Source organism: Furipterus horrens, unplaced genomic scaffold (genome assembly GCF_987537825.1).
Source record: "Furipterus horrens unplaced genomic scaffold, mFurHor1.1.pri manual_scaffold_2, whole genome shotgun sequence".
Classification (NCBI taxonomy): Eukaryota; Metazoa; Chordata; class Mammalia; order Chiroptera; family Furipteridae; genus Furipterus; species Furipterus horrens.
In genome coordinates this window covers 154,817,631-154,841,032 of record NW_028327172.1, presented here as the reverse complement: position 1 = coordinate 154,841,032, position 23,402 = coordinate 154,817,631, and the positions used below count along the sequence as shown (strand labels likewise).

The following is a 23,402-nucleotide window of genomic DNA, read 5'->3' as shown; positions in this document are numbered from 1 at the left end:
CTGAAAAAGATATATAGGAAAGCTGACTACAACAACATGTAAAAACAATTGTATACCACGACTAGTGGGGTTATTGCAGGAATGCAAGGTTGGTTTAACACCTGAAGGTCAATTAATGTAATATACCACATTAAAGGAATGCAAAACTAAACCATGAGATCATTTTGATAGATGAAAACAACCAAAAAAAAAACCCCACAACAATTGACAAAATGCAACACCCTTTTATGATAAAAATGCTTAACAAACAGAAAGAGAAGGTAAATTCTTCTCCTGATAAAAGGCATCTGAAAAACAGCCACAGCCAAGATCACATCTTATGGTGAAAAACTGAATGCTTTTTGACTAAGAACAGGAACACTTTAAGAGTGTGCATTCTCACTGCTTATATCCAACATGGTTTTGAAGGTGCTAGCCAGGGTAATTTGGCAAGAAAATGAAATAAAAGCTCCCGTAACATAAAGGAAGAAGTAAAACTGTTTCTCTTTGCAAATGACATGATCTTGTACATAGGAAAATTTAAGGCAGCTACAAAAAACCATATTAGAACTAATAAATGAGTCAGTGAGATTATAAGATATAATGTTAATAAATAAAAATCAATTCTATTCTATAACTTTCACTGAAAAATCTAAAAACAAAATTGAGGAAAACATTTATAATAGAGTCACAAAGAATAAAATACTTAGAAGTGAATTTAATAAGAGCGTAAGGCTTATATACTGAAAATTGAAAACTATTGTTGAAAGAAATTAAACAAGAAGTAAATAAATGGAAGGGCGTCTCGTTTGATGTTTTAGAAGACTTAACATTGTTAAGATGACAATACTCCTGAAATTGATCTACAGATTCAACACAATGTCTATCAAAATCCTAGCTACCTTTTTGGCAAAAACTGACAAGTTTATCCTAAAATTCGCATGAAAATTCAAGGACCTTTAATAGCCAAAACAATTTTGAAAAACAAAAAACAAAGTTGGAGGACTCACGCTTCTTAATTTTAAAACTTAGTACAAAGCTACAGTAATTAAGACAGAGTGTGGAACTGATATAAGAATAGACATAAAAGTCAATGAAATAGACTTAGAATCCAAAAGTAAACCCAGCTGTCCTATGATCAACTGACTCCAATAAGTATGACAATACCATTTTATGAGGAAAGGAGAGTCTTTACAACAAATAGTACTGGGACAATTGGATATCCACATCCAAAAACATAAAATTGGACTCCTACCTCACACCATATTAATTCAAAGTGGATCAAATACCTAAATATAAGGGCTAAAAATATTTTAAAATCTTTGAAAAACACATAGGAGTAAATCTTTACAAAGTTGCATTAGGCAATGTTTCTTAAATATGACACTAAAAACATAAGCAATAAAAAGAAAAGTAGATATGTGGATTTCATCAAAATTAACTTTATGTTTCAAAGGAAACTACCAAGAAAGGGAAATTCATCCCTTAGAATGGGATAATATATTTGCAAATCACATATCTGACAAGGGACTTATAACTAGAATATATAAAGGGCTCTTCAAACAATAATAAAGGGTCAAATAATCTAATGTAAAAATATCTGGTCTGAATAAATATTTCTCCAAAGAAAAATACACAAATAGCCAATAATCACATGAAGAGAGCTGAACATTCATCAGGAAAATGCAAATCAAAAGTGAGATACAACTTCATACCAATTACTTAAAAATAAAACGAAACAGAAAATAATAAGTATTGGTAAGAATGTGCAGAAATTGGAACTCTTGTACACTACTAGTGAGACTGAAAACGTGCAGCTGCTTTGGAAAATAGCCTAGTAGTTCCTCAAAAGATTAAATAAAGAGTTATGATATGACTCAGGACTTCTACCCAAGAGAAGTAAAAACATATGCTCACACAAAAAACTTATACATGAATGTTCATAGTAGCATTAATTTTAATAGCAAAAAGATGTAAACAACTCAAATGTCCGTTAACTCATGAATGAATAACCATGTGAGGCATATCCATTGTTAAAAATAAGACAACAGGCCCAAAATGGACTTGTTTTTGCTAAGCCCTAGGTCACCAAACCAACTTAATCACAGTTTCAGCTCTTTTAGACATGGAATCACCTGATCAGCAGTATTTAGGCAATCTGTTAATAGACCCCCGTCATTCTGTGACGTAACTTTGCAATAACCAACCGGCATTTTTACCAGTATAACTTACCTTTCTCTCTCCTTTCTGCCTATACGTCTTCATTTTGTGCAGCTACTTAGGGCTCATTTCTATTTGCTAGATTGGATACTTCCGGACTCTACTTAATTTTTGCTCGAATAAACTCAACATTTTTAATATGCCTCAGTTTATCTTTTAACACGATATGATGGAATATTATTTGGCCATAGAAAAGAATGAAGAGAGATGCTACAACATGGATGAACCTTGAAAGAACCCAGTCACACACACACGAACCCCCCAACATATGGCATGATTCTAGTTATATAAAAGGCTAGAACAGGCAATTCCATGAAGACAAAGCAGATAAGTGGTTATTAAGAGCTTGGGGCAGTGTGATGATGGGGAGCGGTGATAGCTAATGAGCACAAGGTTTCTTTTAGAGCTGACTAAATGTTCTAAAAACGATTGTGGTGAATTTTGCACAACTTTGTGACTTACGCTAAAAACAAAAACCATTGCATGGCATATCTAAAGGGGTGCATTGTTTAGTATATGGGTTCAATCTCAATAAACTTGTTTACAAGAAACAAGAAAAATAAACCCTGTACCAGACAACCTAGATTTAACTCCCATCTCTGCCCCTGAATGGCTCTGTAACTTTAGAAATATTACTTAACTTGTGCGTGCCTTAAAATCCCCATAAAAAAGTAGAAATAATGATAGTTCCTCCCTCTGAGGGTTGTTGTAAGGATTAAGAGCCAACACGTGAAAGGACTTAGAACAGTATCTGGAAAAGAAAAACTGTTGTCACTTTATACTCAAAGTATAAATTCCAAAGTCAGTACTTTTTCCTCATGAACTTGCTCTGTTTTTTTTCTTTTTTCCGACTTTATTTGAAAGAGAAGGTGGCATGATCAATCTATTGGGCTCTTCTTTTACAGAACTGCGGGAGAATGGAAATATAACACGTCTGAAAACTCAAGCGGCTTCATTCCATACTCATTGTCCTCTTTTATAAGCGAACGTCTTTAGTCTAGTTTGACCCTCTAGGCTTCCCATTCGTTCCTCCTCAGCGCGCATGCGCGGCAGTGGCGTGCCCTTTCGTCTTAGCGTTTCTGCTACTTGACAATGGCTGCTCGAGGTTTGAGCCTGTTGACCCGTTTACCCCTATGTCCTCAGAGAAGCCAAGTCCTACGTCCAATCCACAGGCTTCTCAGTAGCCCAGGAACTGTGGTCGCAGACGCTAAGAGAGAAGAGCATCCATCTGGGATCGCGGAGACAGGTGATGGCGTCGTGTCCTCGGTTTGCCCTAAAGCCCGGACCGACCGCGGGCGAGGGAAGGGGGAAGAGACTGGGATCGCGGGCGAACGCATGGCCCGTGGAAAAAGCCGTGGAAACCTTTGGCAATAGGGTGAGGTTGTGTCCCGTGCTCCTCCGATCTCACTACGGGAACCTAGGGCCACCCCTTTTGGCTCATGGTGGTGGGGTGTGACGTTACCCTTTTTGCGGACTTTTGTGTTCCGTCACGAAATGTTTAAATCTCTGAAGTTCAGGTCAAGGACACAGTTTGCTAATGTTTTACAATCTGTCGAAATAATGTTCCCAATTATTATATAGATGCCACGTTTTCAGTCAGTTAATTCATCATTCACAAATGGGTCTGATTTTGGTACGAGTTGCTGATGGAGGCCAGGTATCGTGAAATCTTGATGCGTAACCAGAATTCCTGGCACCCAAGTGCAGATCTCTGCCTATGAATTTGCTGCCGTTGAGTTTATTCTTTTATCCGTTTTGAACCACATAAACCTGGTAACAGTTATATGTTCACTAGAACAGGCTGTTGCCCCGCGGGCATTCTCAATTTAAATGCTTGCGTATTGAGAAGTTCACGATCATTGAACACCTCTTGTGATCCAAGAGCTATGTACACTATTTACAGTCCTTAAAACAATCTATCAAGAAATGTGTCAGTGTCTCCCATTTTACAGATGTAGAAAGAGGTTCAAAGAGCTGAATGACTTGGGCGCAGTGCCCACATAGCTGAATAAATTTAGATCTTGGGTGGAGCTATTCGACAAAATGTGTGTTGATTTCTACTATTTTTTGGAGCTGTTGTTTTAAGATATGAAATTATTGGGAACAGTTCTAAAGTAGGCTAAACAAGCAAAACATTTTCGATAAAATAAATGGTAGGCTTGCTCTCATAAGACTGCATGGAAGACTCATATTGATAGTAGGAAGTGTCACATAGTATGACATTTCAATGGAATACTGATTGGGTTGCATTTAGTTAGAAGCTGCCTCTGTTAAAAAGTTAAGAAACTCGGAAAATTCGACAGGGGATTCTGCCAAAGAAGCTATTATAATTTAGCTTCTGTATAGTGGTTTGTATTTCAGAATATTTTTATACGCTCTTTTAAAAATAAAACTCTGTAAAGTAGGTATGGAGGGAATTATTATTACTCCATTTGATAGATGAGGAAACAGGCTAGACTATGTGGCTAATTCAAATTTACCCAGCTGTTCAGTAGCCAAGGTAAGGATAAAACCTTCTGATTCCAAGACTGTACTCACTTATAACAGCTTTGTTGTTTTTCTTAGGAAGCGTGTTTCATTTTATATCATTAGGATAATATAACTGGCTGAGTATTCAGGGACTCTTGTAGGGCATAATAAGGAACAAAATCCTCATTTGAATTTCTTCAGTTTTGAAAAAAGGTAACTGCACATTATACTCACTTAGGAGCCTGTAATTTTATGATTGAAAGGAACTTGGCAAATATCGGATTCAGTTTTTCACTCAATGTGAAAATCATCGCCAAAACATCCCGAGTAACAAAGAGGACATCGTTTCATAAACCAGGCGTTCTCATTTTTGGTCAAGCATTAATGGTTGAAAAATGTTTATAATGAATTAAAATCTACTAATTTCTCATCTTCGTGTTAATATTAGTTTTGGCATAGCTTTCATGTGAGTAGTGGAAAGAACCCAGATTGAAGAACAAGAATTATGTAGTGTATTATTCTGGACTCGGGTGCGGGTGACAGAAACTCAAATTCGCTTCAGTAGGAAAGGCAGGAATACCAACCCGTGCATCCAAACTCCAGAACGACACTAGCTGCTCTCAGATTGACTGGGTGGGTGTGGTCAGTGGGAAGTAGTACTGCTTTCCTCAGCTTCATTATCTCCCATTCTTCTATTTGGGGATGTTGATGGTGGGGAGCATGTCCTCCAGAGGCTCCCTGTCCACGTGCTCGTAACTCTCTTCAAAGGGAGGAATAAAAATTAATCTTGCACCTGAATTTGAAAAATTCTAAGAGCTTTTGACTAATTTATGAGGATAATATCTTGGAGTTTGCTGAAATCAATGTGTTTGCAGTATTTCCTTTACCAGTTTTATAACAACTTTTTTGAAAGAAAAGGCTAAAAGCTTCTATTGATTTCCATGCATCAGTTACATTTTCTGTTTAATCTCTTCGGAATTTTGTTGAGGATATTGATATTAGACATGGTAGTTTATAATCTCTAGAATATACCATTCCAGAGTTTTAGAAGAAGCATTGTTAAGCCACCCAACAATAAGTCAAATATGTTGGATTAAAAAAATGAGTTCCTGAGGTTTTGTGTTTGGCTTTAACTTGAATGATTTTCTTTCTTCTTATACTTGGTTCACGTGTTGATCATTCCTCTGTGGTCAGTGGGTTAGTAGTATTTAATTCTCAACTATCACAGCTCCTGTCTTCATTTCCTGTGATTGTAAAACCCCTAACCCCTGGAGTAGTTTTTAATGAAAAAAATTACCCTCTATTTCTTTATAAAATTATCATGAGCTCTTTATGAGCAGCAGCTAGGTTTTAAATTCTTTTATTTCCTTGAACACATTGGTAGTCTATAACTTGAGCCCACTCAAGACCCTTGACAAAGAAAAACTGTAATAACTTCATTACATTAAACTTCTAACTTCGTTGTCTCATTACACTCAAGCTTGTAATAATTTCAGGCTGTGAAATGTTACAGATTTTGTATGTGTGTATTTGTGGAAATGTTAAATGAGTGATTGTACTGGTTTTGCTTTTAAAATTTTGTGGAACTCTTTTTAGCACTATGCATTGAATATAGTAAAACAGGAAGTGGACAGTTTTAATGATAGTCCCAAGAGAATGGTAAAATGAACATTGAAGTAGTATAGTAGCTTCACCCTTAGAAGAGAAGAAAGAAGGGGAGATTTGGATAAAGTTGGTTTTAGTTAGATATAACATTTTTATATACCTTATCAAAATATGCTTTAAATTTTATACGTAAATGTGTATTGGAAATGATTTTGTCTCATTCATAGGCTCTGAAGATAGGACTCCCAAAAAGAAATTCTCTGAGGTGCAAAAAGAAAGACGAGAACAGGCACAACGGACTATTTTAATACTTTGCCCAAATAAAATCAGTGAAAAAAAGTTTCTCAAATATTTATCCCAGCATGGACCTATTAATAATCATTTCTTCTTTGAAAGTTTTGTAAGTATTTGAAAAACAATGTATCTTATTTTTTAAAAATTTCTTGCCTCTTTGCAATATGTTAGATTCTCTCTTGCTATCCTAAATTTTTCTTATCTAAATTTCTTTAATGAAGTTTTTTTGATATGAGAATAGAAATACAGGATTACAGATTTATAAGCAATTTATAACTGAAGGATTTTATTTGAATACTTTAAATAGTTTCATTATCTTAGAGATAAAGGCCAGTAGGAGGGATCTTTGTTTTGCCATTAACTTTCTATTTCAGCATTCTTTTCAGCTTCTCTTGACTATCATCACTTTATAGTGTTCCTTTTCTTAATCTGTTTATAATGATTAAAACCAATGCTTTTGTTAAAAGCATTTCATTTGTAAATTTTAAACATTAATATTTTCTCATGTTATGATAATTGCTTTGAAATATGAATTAAATATTACTGTGGTAAATACATCATTTGGAAATGTGTTCCATTTTTCTGTTTTTGTTGTAGGGTCTTTATGCTGTTGTAGAATTTTGTCAAAAGGAAAGTGTAGCTTCACTGCAGAGTGTAACTCGTACTCCGAGCATGGGCACAGAGGCTGCGATTCCATTCAGATCACGCTTTTTTAATTTAAAGTTGAAGAATCCATCAAGCCAGACCTCTGAACAGTCCTCTGTACCATGTAGTAATCAGTCGCCTCCTTCAAGCAAGAAGCTTTTTGAATTACTTTGTGATGCCAAAAGTGTAAGTTTATAGGTATACTTCCCCACCTTTAAAAAATACATTGGCATTTTTTTGTGTAAGTTCTTATTATTAAATATTTAAACTACAGAATATGTTGAATGAAAAGTGAATGTAATCCTTCCCCACTTCCTGCCCCCATATGCCATTTGTACTCCTCAGAAGTAACCACATTCTTCCAAAGTTCTGGGCTTTTAGGCTATTGAGGCTTTCTTTCTCTTGTCAACATGGCGACATGCTGTACATGTTGTACATTTGTATGTGACATTGTTCTCCAGATTTTAAAATATCTTATTTCTGGTTTTATTTATTTCATTTTTTCTGCTCTAATAACGTTTATATCAGTTTTGGTTTTTCTTACTTAGATTTTGTTAAAGATTTAGCTAGTTTAGTAGTCCTTTCAAAGAATCGGTTCAGTTTTTATTTATCAAAATACTATTTTTTGGTTTGATTTTCTAATTTCTTTTTAAAAGATTTTATTTGTTTTTAGAGAAGGGGAAGGAAGAGAGAAAGTGGGATAGAAACAGTGTTTGGCTGCTTCTCACCACTCCCCCTCTCTCCCCTGCCCCCACTGGGGACCTGGCCCACAACCCAGGCATGTGCCCCAACCGGGAATCAAACTGGTGACCCTTCTGTTCACAGACTGAAGCTCAATTCACTGAGCCACACTAGCCAGGGCAATTTTCTAATTTTTAAAATTTTACTTCTAACCTTTTTATTTACTTTTATTTATCTTTCCTGAAAGCTTTGTTATTTTTAATATTATTTTCAAATATGGACATTTAAGGCTATGATTTGTATTTTAAATATTTAATTCCATTATACACCTTGAAAATGTAATAATTTCAACATCAGTCTCACACACACAAACACACACACACACATACATATATATACATACATATACATAAGTATACACAATACATAGGATTATTGTTTTAGGGAACATAGATCTTGAAGCATTACTTATTTTTGGTGTTTATTGTCTTTAACATTAGTTACTTTGTTCCCTCAACTCCTTTTAAAATGTCTAGTTTTGTGGTAATTTTGACATCTTCTGGAACATTTTCCTATTTTCATTTTCCTAAAACAATGCTTTGTACCCATTGCCTAAGAAAAGTAGTAGTTTTAATTCTGGTTAACTTTTATTTTGCTAGGGTCATTATTTCTCAGTGCTTTTCAAAGGGTATTTTAATAAATCTACTTTTAAGGCTGAAGAAAAAAAAGATTACGTATTTTAAGGTAGGTCTCCAAAGCCATTAAATCTCTATAAGTAAAATGAGAATTATTTATATGACTTGTACATTTTTTGTATTTTGTTGGTTTTGTTTTGGCCAGCTAGATAGACGATCAGCTGAACACTCTCTTGAAGGAGTTCCAGCTAACAGAGGAGAATACAAAGTTGCGCTATCTCACCTGTTCTCTTATTGAAGACATAGCAGCTGCGTATTTTCCATACTGTGATGTCAGACCCTTTGGCTCTTCAGTAAATGGTTTTGGGAAATTAGGATGTGATCTGGACATGTTTTTGGATCTAGATGAAATCAGAAAATCCAGTGCTCACAAGGTATATTTCTTTAGATCACTAAAATTAAGGTATAAAAAAAGTAAAGAAAATCTTTGAATAAAATTATAACTGTTGATTTATAAACTGAGTAAACATTGTGGTTAAAGACTATGGTCTATTTGATATTGAATCTTTGGAATTATAAAGTCTTTATTTGTCTAATATGTGACCATTTTTTAGTAATATTCTATTCATACGTCATAAAATGGTTGCTTTCAAAAGTTCAGAAGTTTTTAAGTTAGGCCAATGTTACTGTGTTATTCAAATTATCTTTATCTTAACTAATTTCTTATCTGTGTGATCTAGTTATTGAAATATTTTTAAATCTCATGATTTTTGCCTTTGTTAACTTCTTAGAGTTCTTTTGATCTTTGTTTTATTCAATAGCTGTGTTAGGTACATATAGGCATATAGGTATATGGTTATTATATTTTCTTATTGGATTCATTTATCATTAAATTATGTCCTTTATTTCTAAATGCTTTTTTCTTAAATTCCTTTTTGTTTGTTAAATGGCCACTTTCTATTTGTCTCATGTGGCTTCTTTTATATCTTTCTTTTTAGTCTTTATGTTGTTACATTTTGGGCATATCTTTTAGAAATAACAGATCACTAAATTTTATGCTTTTATGCAAATCTGTGAGTCTTTGAGTTCAGTGCATTTGTTTATTATTACTGATAATTTTTGGATTTATTTCTGTCTAATTTTTATTTTCTATTTTCTATGCTTTTTTGTTGCTTTTCATTCTCTTTCTTCCTGCTGTTAGATTAAGGCTTCCTTTATTTCTGCCCTCCCTTTCCTCTTACAGTTTAGAATTTATACATTCCATTCTTGTTCTTATTAACCTTCATGTCTAACAGAGTAAAGTTAACCAATATCTCTGCCATCCTCCCAAACAATGTAAAGGATGCGTTAATTTAATTACAACTTTGAAAAGGCTTCTGTGTTTTTATAAAATGTTAGATTTTTTTACTGTCTTTTTTTATGTATTTCAAACTATTAATCATCTCTATGTGGATGTCCAGTTGATTCTTCAGACTTGACATTTTGAAAAAAAACTTATTTTCATCTTTTGCAAATATTTATATGATTTTATAAATGTTCTTATATGTTTTGTATTAATTAGCAGTATTTTAGCTTTCCTGACACTTGCCATCTTTCTTAATTGTTTCTAAGTCACTTTTTGTGTTCATCCCTTCATTTACATCCTCAAAGCTATAGTCATACAGTCCCGTATAAATTCTCACTTAGATTATTACACAACATCCTACTCTCTACCTCTTATTTCTTGTGTCATGCCTTGTTATTCCAACTTTCAGTCTGTGCTAGAGTTCTTAAAATACAGGTTGGATCTTCTCACAGACTTAGAATGGTTTGTCTCTTTTGCATAGTATTGAAATGATCTGATTTTAAATTAATTTCAGTAATCATTAGTCATTACATATTTTCACACAGCTAGTTTTCTCTTTATTTAATTCCCATTTCTAGACTTTCAGAATATGAATAATAACCAAACACTTGCTTTGTACCTTCAGTGAGGAGTGCTCTTTCCCTCATTCCTTGACAGTCATTTCTTGTAGCCTTCAAGGCCTAATTCTGATGCTACCTTCTTGAAATTATCTTTGATTTTTTTTCCTCCAGTCTCATCAAAATTAACCACTTCTTTGTTGCAGTATCTTGCTCATATTTCTTTCTGTCTGTAAATTTTCTACTATTAGTTAGTGGTTGATATATGTCTTAGTACATCATAGGCTTGGGCAGGACAGGAACTATGTTCATTTTTACATCCCATGTAGTGCCTTGCATACTTAATATGCTCAATATGTACTTACTGAATAGAAGCTGGCCAAGAAATATAAAACACATAAAAATGAATGGATAAATTTTATACTAAAATCTACCTAAAATTATATTTTATTAAAAATTTTTTTTATTGATTTTAGGGATAGAGAGGAAGGGAGGGAGGGAGAGAGAGGGAAACATCAATTTGTTGTTCCATTTATTTATACATTCATTGTAGATTCTTGTATGTGCAACCTGGGTGTATTGGAACTCCATTAACCAACTGAGCTACTGTGCCAGGGCCCATGTATTTAAAATTATATTAAATTTCTGGCAAAGACACTTTGAATTGTATTAGGCTATTTTAAATAAAAGACTTTACTGAATAATCAGGGAGCATATTAATGTGTTGTAATAGTTAAAAGCCTAGGTTCTGGAGCCAGACTGCAGAAGTAATTTTACTTAGTAACTATATGATCCTGGGTAAATTACTTACCATGTCTGTGCCTCAAATATTCTAGCTGTAAAATTGGGACATTGCTATAATACTTGTCTTATACAGTGCTTGAGTGGATTGATTGCACCGATATATGTGTAACACTTAAAGAATGTTCAGATGTTGACCATCAGCAGTAGTGGTATTAATTATTTTATTATTGTACATGTAGGAAACAATTTTTATTTCTATTGACAGCAGAGGGAGGAATTTGAAACTATTAGTTGGGTCTTAGATTTCTGAAATACAGCTAGTATTTAGAAAAAGATATATTAAAAGATAGCGCTCCAGTCTTACTAAACAATTTGGGTTTATTTTGTACGTAAGTTTACCTTTGCAGTGTTGTTAAGAATGAATACTTTGGAATATCTGTTTGTAATTCCTTTGCTAAGAGAAACATTAAAAATGAAATGTAATTAAAAACATAAGTGCTTTTTAATTGATCAAGTTCATAACCCATCTTCTTTGTCTACTTTATGCAGTTGGGACTCCCCTTTCTTTCTCCTCTGAGTGCGTTGTGTGTGTCTTTGGCTCTCTACCTTGGTTTATTCTCCATGTGCTTGTTTTATTCTTTAAGCTGAGTTGAGGGCAGTTAGGAAGAGTGTGTTAGACTCTTGTATGTCTTATAGCAAACACTACGTAGACTCTCCTGTGTAGCACAGACACTGTACAGATGATTTGCTAAAGAGTAATGAAAGTTACTTACTAACTAACATTGTAAATTTTCATAAGTTTTTTAATGTGTGAAAGATGCTTACATGTGAAATGTGCCACTAACTTTATCACAAAGATTATTTTAGCACAAAATCCTAAGTTAAAATCTGCCTTTGCTCTCTTCTTCAGTTTTTCTTTTTCTTATAGGCTTCTATGTCCTAGTGGAGTTAAGTAACAGGTAAAAGTTGGTGCCTAAGTCCTGTTTTCTGTTATCTAAATTATTGCTGTGGTCAAGGTACTTCTGTTTTATCTTTGTGAGATAATGGCATAATACTAGTGAAATTAGGAAGAATATGCAATAATACTTTAAAAATATATCTGAAATTAAGTAGTGTTATAAGAAATAATAAAATTAGTAAGAAATATTTATTGATTTAGCTGCCTATGAAGATTTTTTCTAATTTTTATTTATCTTACAGAGGGATGTAATTTTTGAGAGGACCTTATTTTTGCTCTTAACGATGTGTTTTTATTATCTGTGCCTTCCATAACTGCAGTGCTTTATTTCTGTGCAGAACTCATTTATCTAATTATCTCATATAATTCTCCATCTCTTCTTATGTCAGCCAAATTAGACTCGGTTATGCTTTGGTGATAAACAGCTGCCAAACTTCAGTGGCTCCCACAGCACTGGTTATCTCTTGCTGGGGCCATATGGCCAAAGCAGGTCAGCGGGCACTCTAGGTATGTGTCTCTGCAGCACCCAGGCTGACCACACTCATCTCCTTTGCTTCTGCCGTCACCGAAGCAGTGGAAGGGCAAAGTGAAGGACTGAGATCTGGCTTTTTAAGCTTCTGCCTGGAGGTGATTGCATGAAGCCTTTGCTCACATTTCATTGGTAAAGCAAGTCATTTGTCTGTGCTTAACATCAGAGGTGCAGGAACAGGGTATCTTAAGTGTCAGAAAGGAGATGTAGAAATTTTGGTGAATAGTTTTAGTAACACTCACATTCCTGCTCATAGTTCATAATTTCTCCAATTTCCTGGCTCTAATTCCATTCCTGAGGCCTATTTTTGTCTGGTGTCATGTTCACTTCTCTTACCTCAATGATTTTATTCTTTTCTCATTTATATGATTTAATTTTTAAAAACTCTCTATCTCCTTTCTTCCAAGTGTTTCTAATCCTTCCTTTGCATCTGAGTCCAACATCACTCCTCCACCAACTAATCTGATACTGCTCTCCCGATTGCCTTTCTTTTGCCATCCTGAGATGATTTGACCCCAGATATGTCTTTTCTTTCGAGACCTGCTTAATCTTTTTAAAATTAAATTTATTGGGGTGGCATTGGTTAATGAAATTAGGTAAGTTTCAAGTGTACAACTCTGTAATACATCATCTATGTACTGCATTGTGTTTACCACCCCAAATCAAATCTCCTTCCATCACCATATATTTGACCCCCTTTACCAGTACTACCTCCCCTTTCTGGTAACCTTTCCTTCTGGTAACCACCCTGCTGTTTTCTGTGTCTTTGTTTTTGTTGTTTGTTTGTTGCTTTCTGTTTTATATCCCACATGTGAGTGAGATCATATTGTTCTAGACTTTTTCCTTCTGACTTACTTTGCTTAGCATGATGTTCTCAGGATCTATGCACGTTGTCAAAAATGGCAGTATTTCTTTTCTTTTGGCTGAGTAGCATTCCATTGAGTAAATGTACCACATCTTCTTTATCCAATCATCTTTTAAGGACACATCAGTTGTTTCCATGTGTTGGTCACTGTGAATAATGCTGCATTGAACATAGGGGCACATACATCTTTGTGAATAAATGTTTTTGGCTAGATATCTAGAAGAGGGGTTGCAGGGTCATATGGTAACTCTATTCTTAATTTTTTGCGGGACTTCCATACTGTTCTCCATAGAGCTTTACCAGTTACGTTCCCAGCAGCAGTGACTGAGGATTCCTTTTTCTCCACCGCCTCTCCAACTTGTTGTTACTTGTCTTGATGCTATCCATCTCACAGGTGTGAGGTGGTATTTCATTGTAGTTTGATTTGCATTCTAATAGCTCGTGAGGTTGAGCATATTTTCATATATCTACTGGCCATTTGAATGTATGTTTATTTATTTATTTGTTTGTTTATTTTTTTATTTATTATATCCTCACCTGAGGACATTTTTTCATTTCTTTTAGAGAGCTAGGAAGGGAGACAAGGAGAGAGAGAAACATTAATTGGTTGTGTCTCATATGCTCCTGGACTGTGGACCACACCCACAACCTAGGTATGTGCCCTGACGAGGAATCAAACCCACAACCTTTCAGTTATGCGACAATGCTCTAACCAGCTGAGCCATACCGACCAGGGCATGAATGTCTTCTTGATAGAACATATTCTTAATCATGATCGAAGATGTTTTACTTTTTTGCTTTTTCATTAAGGAGAGCCATACTTTATTTATTGGTTTCTCTTATTTGTGTTTCTCCTTCCATATAAATTTGTGTGTTTGTATTTTAAAATAGAACGTACTGGGGAAACAAAAGTTATAAAGGTGTTACAGCAAAAGGACTAAAGTAGATTTTTGAAATTTTAATGTTTTTAAAGGAAATCCACTTTTTAATATAAAAGTTTGCTAGTAAATAGTGAAAATATAACATGTTGATTTGTGGGAATTGTATATATGTCACATTTGTATATTTTTAAATTTTTTTCTGATTATAAAATAATAATTACAAAAATATATAACGTTAATCTCTCTCATGGTCCCGCCACTTCCAGAAATGACTATGAATAGTTTATTTTATTCTGTATACTTTTCTTTTCGTATAGGAGTTCTTTTTTTTTAACATGAAGTTAATTTTTATAGATTATAACTTAATCTATACAGATTATATCTTGATTTCTCTCCCAATCAATAGTGTTTTGGCAATTCAGTCTACTGCATCTTTTTCAATGGCTGCAGAATATTCCCTGGAATTTACGTATCATGGTTTATTTAATGATGCATTTATTTTTGAGACAACTAGGGTGGTATCTTTTTTCCCACCTTTATTGCCAACTATATTAGGTAATATTCTTTGGTTGTACATAATAGAACTCAATCCAAAAAAAGTAGTAGAAGAGGCATCATAGAATCTATGGTCAGGAATGTGGATGAGTCTTAGGGAAGGACTAGAACTAAGAAGTATAAACTATCAAGAATCCATGAAGTGGTCTTTCTTTCTCCCCCCAAATTTGTTTTATTTATCTTTCTTTCTCCTCTTGACTCTCCTCTCCCCCCACTGATTTTCTTTACATTTTCTTCTTTGTGGTATAGAATGTACCTGCCCCAAAACTTCTGAGTTAACATATTTCAGCCATGTGGTTGCCTCTGCACCTCGGTTCCAATTCCTAGTAGAGATCTCTAGATGAATGGTGCACTCATACAGTGCTTCAATCTGTTGCCCAGGCCTAGCCCACTTAGCTGAGAGTGAGGGGTGGATGGATTTCCATCATAAGCATTGTTGGGGCCTGAATCCTTTCAGTAGGAATGAGTTCTAGAAGAGAGGGTGGTTGAGGCTAGAGAGCCTCGCAGATAATGCTGCAGTAAGTGAACAGGTTGGTATATTGATTCATTGATGCAAGTACTTCTTTGGGATAATGCCCTACTATTTTAATAGCTAGTCAAAGTATATATTTAAAATTGCAATGGATATTGAAGTTGTCCAAAAAGTATATCCTAGTTTACATTTCCCCTAATAGCGTATACATGTTTACTTACCCCCATTAGTGCTGGTCCTCTCAGCCTTTTTGTCTTTGCCAGACTGTTAAATGAAAAGTCTCTGCTGTTTTCATTTTTTTGTTTGTTTCCAGTTTTGTTTTGGTTTTTTTATTGTGAGAGTATATAGACAAAATTCTGGGCTCAAGAATTACTAGGGTACTTATTTTATATTCCCCTTTACTCTAATTACGGTATTAATTTAAGATATAGTAGGTTCATTTCATTTCTTTTTTTTAAGTAAATATTTTATTGTTCTATTACAATTGTCCTAATTTATCTTCCTTTGCCTTCCTTGGTTCAGCCCACCCCTCACTTGCATAGTCAGTCCCCATCCTGTTGTCCATGTCCATGGGTCATTCATACATGTTCCTTGCCTAGTCCCTTCCCCTTGTTTCCACATTATCCCCCTTCCACCTCCCCTCAAATCACTGTCATTCTGACAGGTGTGAGGTGATACCTCATGGTTTTAATTTGCATCCTCTGATGACTAGTGATGGGGAGCATCCCTTCATATGCCTATGGACCCTCTGTGCGTCCTACTTGGAGAAGTGTCTGTTCAGGTCCTTTGCCCATTTTTCAGTTGGATTTTTTGATTTCCTGGTGTTGAGTTGTATGAGCATTTAATATATTTTGGAGATCAAATCCTTGTCTGAGGTGTTATTGGCAAATATGTTCTCCCATATGGTCAGGTTCCATTTTCATTTTGATGGTTTCTTTAGCCCAGCAGCAGAAGCTTTTTAATTTGATGTAGTCTCATTGTTTATTCTTTCCTTTATTTCCCTTGCCCTAAGAGATACATTGGTGAAAATATTGCTGCGTGGGATATCTGAAATTTTACTGCCTGTTTTCCTCTAGGATGTTTATGGTGTCACAGCTTACATTTAAGTCTTTTATCCTTCTTGAGTTTATTTTGGTATGTGGTGTAAGTTGGTGGTCTAGTTTCATTTTTTTGCATATACCAGTCCAGTTCTCGCAGCACCATTTGTTGAAGAAGCTATTTTTACTCCGTTTTATGCTCCTGCCCCCTTTGTCAAATGTTAATTGACCATAGAGACCTGGGATTATTGCTGGGCTCTCTATTCTGTTCCATTGATCTATATATCTGTTCTTACGCTGGTGCCAGACTGTTTTAATTACAGTGGCCTTGTAGTATAGTTTGGTATCAGGTATTGCGATCCCTCCTACTTTGTTCTTCTTTCTCAAGATTGCTGAGGCTATTTGGGTCTTTTTGGGTTCTAATTTCTTTAGTTTCTAGAAAACTAGAACATGTTTTACTGTGTTTCTTTGCCATTTTTATTCTGTTGATTTCTTATTCAAGTCTTTATTGCCCATTTTTAGAATTGGGTGGATTTTCCTCCCTTTCATGTGTACAAACCCTTCATAAATTAGGGAAAGTAGCCCTTTATGTGACATTTATCTTACTTTGTCTTTTATCTAATAGTGAATATATGCTTTGCCTTAAGATGGTTTTGATATTTATGTAATCATATTTCTTCTTTTGTATGTTCTAGAATTTTGTGTAATAATTAGAGAATTCTTCACTACTCTGAGATTGTAAAAATATACACCCATTGTTTTCTAGAACTTTACTGATAAAACTTGGTACATTTAAGTCTTTGATTTATGTTTAATTTACTTTGGTCTTGGACCAAAGCGGGGATTTAGGTGTTTTGTTTTGTTTTTATTGGTCACCCAACTCATTTGGTGAATAGTAATTTTCCCTCAGTAATTTGCAGAGTTTATTTTATTAAATATTAAATTCCTATATATAATTAAATCTGTTTATACCATCTCTTGTTCTGTTGATCTGCTGATCTTGTGCATGTACTATAAAGTCTGCTTTTGGCTGTGCTTTTTAAAAAATTTTTGTTTTGTTTTTGTTTTTGTTTTATTTTTGCCAGAAATGATTTAGAGCATCCTTTTGGAAAAGTTTATGTAGGAAGTTCCTTTTTATAAAAAGCTTCTCTTTACAAATGTTTTTATTATTCAGACTGCAGGAAATTTTCTAATGGAGTTTCAAGTGAAAAATGTTCCTTCAGAAAGAATTGCAACTCAGAAGATTCTGTCTGTGATAGGAGAATGCCTTGACCACTTTGGTCCTGGTTGTGCGGGAGTACAAAAAATATTAAATGCTCGGTGTCCGCTAGTAAGGTTCTCACACCAGGCCTCTGGATTTCAGTGTGATCTGACTACTAACAATAGGTATGATCTCTTAAGTTTGTCATTTTAAATGTGAATATTTTAAGGTATTGGGATAACTTTTCTTGTAACAAATAGTGGATTGGGGTCTTAGACATGCTTTAATAATAATCTTTTAAAGATTTGGACACTTGGTTCAAAAAGTAGGAAATACTTTCTCTTATATGTGTTAGTTTTTTGGTATTCATAAGTAAAATGTTAGGATATTATGTTAAATTGTTACCATACCTAACTAACATCATTTTCTGGAAGAACTGTATTTCATTGTTATTACTTATACAGCCTGATGACAACATAAAAATACCTATAGTATATAGTTTTCTCTATACAGTCTTCTTAATATACTTAGAAAATAAAGTAGCAACTTGAGTTTGACCTCTCTATTGTCTCCACATATAGTCAACGTTGTGTCCTAAACAAATACGGTATTTGCTTAAGTCAGATAGTCTGAGTGACTTTAGAATGTCCAGTTTTTCTTTAGTATATTTTCATTTTATTATCCTAGTGACCTATTTGCTTAAAAAAAAAAAAGGTTAGTTTTTGGTTTTTTTTTTTTGGTTCTTAATAGGGAAAACATTAAATGAGAAGTGTAGTTTCTGTTTATTTTTAAAAAATAATACTTATTTACTTATTTTTAGAGGGAGAGGAAAGGAAAGAGAAAGAGAGTGGGAAAGCTATTCATGTGAGAAACAGCAATCAATTGCCTCTTGCATGTGCCCCATTAGGGGCTGAACCTGCAACCCAGGCATGTGCCCTGACTGGGAATTGAACCTGCGACTTTTTGGTTCATGGGCCAACGCTCAACCAAATGAGCCATGCTAGCCAGGGGGAGACATTTATTTTTTAATTCTAATATTCTCCTTGTGTGCATTCCATTTCACTACATTATCTGTTAGATAAGTAATCATAATAAAAATATTCAGAAAACCCTATCTAGGGCAGTTTTAATTAAACTTAAGTGTTCCCTAATAAGGTAGTGCTGAGTACTTCTGAATTTCTCCCAAGTGGCCCATGGAATAAAAATAAGTAAAAATTTACACTGCACTTTCTAACATTATTTTGTCATCTTTCTAATATGTAAAATAGAACAAAATGACATTAATCTTTATAATTATCATTGCATTGCTTGGATGGGTTTTTAAAATTTGTTTTAATAGGCTTCAGATTTTTAATCCAGTTACATGAAAACACAGGAAGCTTTACAAAAATAATTTTTCATAGAAAAATATTTAAATCCATGTAATATTTGTAGGAACTGCATACTATATTGTAAAACATTTAATTTCTGTGAATTTCTTATTTGCCATTTCTTGTGTTCTCTTAAACTCAAGTGCTGTTGTGGTACTTTCTATAGATAGTTTGAAATTAGTACTGTTAAGTGATTTTGTGCCCTCTGTCTGTTCTTTGAGAACTTACAAGATATGTTTTAATCAGCAGGAGCTTAAATATTTAAAAATATTTCTGATGAATAATTCTTTGCATTGTAACATTATTACTGGGAAACTTAGGGGAAATAAGCTCTGAAGTTTGATTCCCTAATAGGCACTTTGTTGGTTTTGGCTAAATTTTAAGACAGTTTTACTTTCTTGATAAAATAAGTAGAATATTTACCTCTGTTTCTAGGCTTACTTGTCTACCAAAGGACTAGATAACCATGGTATAAAACTGAGGTGCAAAGCCCCTCACTTGCCTTTATTGATAGTTATTAAATAGCATTTATATAGTGTGTTTCACTTATTTAAGTCATATTTAGGAACTTTCATTAAAAAATCCTAAGTTTTAGAACTACATTGCAATTATCAACATTTAGAAGAAAGTTTTAATGGTAATGAATGCATTTGATATTTAACTGTTCACATTAAATTTTATATTGCAAATACATCATACTTTAGATTATCTGGTCATGGTGTTCTGAATATATTCAGATATCGGAGGAGAATTAATATGTTTCCAGGTGTGTATTTTTTTCTACTTTGGGATCATCATTTGACGGGTTGAAAATTCTTTTTATTTTTCTCTTTTGAAGGATTGCCTTGAAAAGTTCTGAACTCCTCTATATATACAGTGCCCTGGACTCACGAGTGAGAGCCTTGGTGTTCAGTATCCGGTGTTGGGCTCGAGCACATTCATTAACGAGTAGCATTCCTGGTGCTTGGATTACAAATTTCTCCCTTACAATGATGGTCATCTTTTTTCTCCAGAGGAGATCACCCCCTATTCTTCCAACACTAGACTACTTAAAAACCCTAGCAGGTAAGACTAGAAGCAGTGACTGTTTTCTTTCTGACATTTTGAATGAATATAATTACCATGTGTTTTCAAAGTTATATGTGTTTGTTTAGTAGTCATATAATTTGTTTTCTGTATTTTTAAAGCCTTGTGAATCTAAAATTTAAGTGTTTTTTATTTTTTAATGCCCACTAGGGGTCATGAGAGCAGATGATTTGCAAAGCTGAGGCCTATAGAATTTTTTGAGAATTCTGTTATTTTGTTTGTTTGCTTATTTTTTGCATCAGTTGACAAGGTTATTTACAGCTATCATGAAACAGGGGGAGCCTCTCCCTTAGTTTGACCAAGCCTGAAAAATCAACAACATATCTTTGACATGGCTTTTTAGTGGATCACAAATTCATAGATGGCTTTCTAAATTTGAACCTATTTCCAGATTTCTGTCAGTTTCTAAAAATTGTTTCATGATGTTTTAAGATCCTAAATTATTTTAGTTTAAAGTTTGTAAGCAATCTTAGATAAATTTTAAAATTAATATACTACTTAATTTATATTATTAAAAAATTGAAATTTTCATAGACTACTTGAGGAAATATCAAAGTATTAAAATCCTAAATTCTAAAAGGAAGATAATATAGGGATACACTTAAAATGTATTACACTCTTGTCTGTATATTGCTACCCTGTATATTGCTGCCAGATAATTCTTTTAAAGTACATCTCTAAAACTTCTGTATTTAAAGTGACTTTCAAAGGGACTTTATTCCCTTTAGAATAAACCTCAACCAGTTTAGTTAGCTTGTTGTTTACAACTTCATCTGTCTAGCCACAACTCAGTTTCCAACCTCTTTCCCACCATTCCTCTTCATGTGTTCCAGATTCCTGCCAATATGCTGGTGGGTCAAATAACATTTTGGCTTAGCTCTTGTTCACACTTGTTCTGTCAATTTTCTCTTCTTGGTCACTTTCCCTTATTAAATTATAAATAATCTTTTCTTTCCTGTGAACTCTTGAAGTGCAGCTTGAAATTGAGCTCTAAAAAAAGCTCAATGTGACAGGTGAATGGAAAGTAGGAAGTTTTCAGGTCAAGTGGTGGTCCTGTTTCCCACTTTTGAGGTTGAAATAAAGGGCAGCATCCATGCCTGTCCTCATCTCATTATTTGGTGTTATTTATTCACTAAATATTTATTGGTTACTTACTATGTGTTTGGTGTTATTTTTGGTGCAGTGGAGATATGGACAATAGTTTCAGGAACTTAATCTAGTACAGGGGCTAGGCATTTTGGAAAAAGAACATGGTTTGTGGACAAATTTAAATGGACATGTTCCGTTTTTATTTTAAATCTATTTTAAGATACATTGAAATTTATTCACATCTATGGCATCAAAACAGGTGAAATTAGTTTTGGAATTCTTTAGTTTCCTATTTCAAAATACCAGATTGGTTGTTTAACATTTCTCACTTATTTAAACATGGTAAGAGAAATTTTCAGGCTGTTTTTTGCAGTTGCTTCTCTGCACATAGCACATTTCAGGTTTGAATTGCCAGTAAATGCAAAGATAATTTGATATAATGATTGCTTTGGTATTTGAATTTCTAGCAGTATCTTGAATTTGCTATAAAATAATTTTTCGCATTGCTATTTAGATAAAGACTATCAATTTGTATTTTTTTAAAAAAGAAGGAATGTATCTTGCTTGTTCGCTTGTTTGTTTTTTAATGGAAGACAGCATGAATTTCTCAAAAACCTTCCATCACTTCTAGAACTTTGTTAGCCACTGTTTGGAACCTAAAATAAAGTCCAAACTCTGTAGTGTTTGTATTTAGGACCCTTTGTGAGTTTCTTTTTCTTTTTTAAAGTATATTTTATTGATTATGCTATTAGAGTTGTCCCAATTTTTCTCCCTTTGCCCCTCTTTGCCCAGTAACCCCTCCTTCCCTCCAGCAATCCCCCTCTTAGTTCATGTCCATGGGTTGTGCATATAATTTCTTCGGCTTCTCCATTTCCTGTATTATTCTTAACTTCCCCCTGTCTATTTTGTACCTACCAGTTATGCTTATTAATCCCTGTACCTTTTCCCTCATTCTCCCCCTTCCCTTTTAGCTGATAACTCTCCAAATTATCTTCATACCTATGATTCTGTTTCTGTTCTGGTTGTTTGCTTAGTGTTTTTTGTTGTCGTTTTTATTTGTTTTTTTATAGATTCAGTTGATAGTTGAAAGTTTGTTGTCATTTTAATGTTCATAATTTTTATCTTCTTTTTCTTAAGTAAGCCCCTTTAACATTTCATGTAATAATGGCTTGGTGAGGATGAACTCCTTTAGCTTTACCTTGTCTGAGAAGCACTTTATCTGCTCTTCCATTCTAAATGATAGCTTTGCTGGAGAGAGTAGTCTTGGTTGTAGGTCCTTTCTCTTCATCATATTGAATACTTCTTGCCAGTCCCTTCTTGCCTGCAAAGTTTCTTTTGAGAAATCAGCTGGTAGTTTTATAGGAACCCTTTGTAGGTAACTCTCTGCTTTTCTCTTACTGTTTTTAAGATTCTCTCTTTATCTTTAACCTTTGGCATTTTACTTAGGATGTGCCTTGGTGTGGTCCTCTTTGGGTCCATCTTGTTTGGGATTCTCTGTGCTTCCTGGACTTATATGTCTATTGTCTTTGCCAGATTAGGAAAGTTTTCTTTTCATTATTTTTTTAAATGAGTTTTTAATTTCTTGCTCTTCCTTTTCTCCTTCCGGCACCCCTAGGATTCAGATGTTGGCAATTAGTCTTCTTATACTTTCATTGTTTGAATTCTTGTTTCTTCTTTCTGCTCTGGTTAAATGTTTATTTCTCATGTTCCAAATCGTTCATTTGAATCCCAGTTTCCTTCCCTACACTGTTGGTTCCCTGCGCATTTTTCTTTATTTCATTTAGTGTAACCTTCATTTCCTGTGTCCAGTCACTTCAGCTACTTCCTGTATGCGACTGGTGCCCTTCTAGCTGTTGACCTGGTGGTGAAATGGTAGAGTGCGTGGGTTTGCATACGTTCTAAGTTCAAGCAGGCCCTTTAAATGGACTATTCTGAGAAGCCAGCAGTTTCTTCTGCCGCCCCAACCCTCACTGGTTTTTACAGCCAAAGGTTTTGGGGCTTTTTCTTCCTGGTGCTGGAATCCTGGGCTGTGCGGTCTGGCCTGTGGCTGGGATCGCTCACTCCCAGATATTCCTCCCAGTTTTTCTCTTCCACACTTGAATGTGGGACTGCCCTTTTCACTGCTGCTGCCACCTCCGTGCCGCACCATGTCTGTCTCCTTGACTCCCCGCCCCACTTCCACATC

The 23,402-nt window shown here is 34.4% G+C and overlaps 1 protein-coding gene across 2 annotated transcripts in view; it reads left to right on the top strand.

Annotated features, from left to right (window-relative positions):
- Positions 1–3,262: 3,262 nt before the first annotated feature.
- The window catches only part of MTPAP (mitochondrial poly(A) polymerase), a 28,495-nt gene continuing 8,355 nt past the window's right edge, over positions 3,263–23,402 (top strand). For both annotated transcript variants that reach the window (XM_090268056.1, XM_090268055.1), the window contains exons 1-6: positions 3,263–3,445; positions 6,501–6,673; positions 7,165–7,398; positions 8,738–8,962; positions 17,646–17,857; positions 19,881–20,107. In XM_090268056.1, the coding sequence (XP_090124182.1) occupies positions 3,292–3,445; positions 6,501–6,673; positions 7,165–7,398; positions 8,738–8,962; positions 17,646–17,857; positions 19,881–20,107 (1,225 nt within the window). In that variant the 5' untranslated portion in view covers positions 3,263–3,291. The remainder of the gene's footprint in view (positions 3,446–6,500; positions 6,674–7,164; positions 7,399–8,737; positions 8,963–17,645; positions 17,858–19,880; positions 20,108–23,402) is intronic.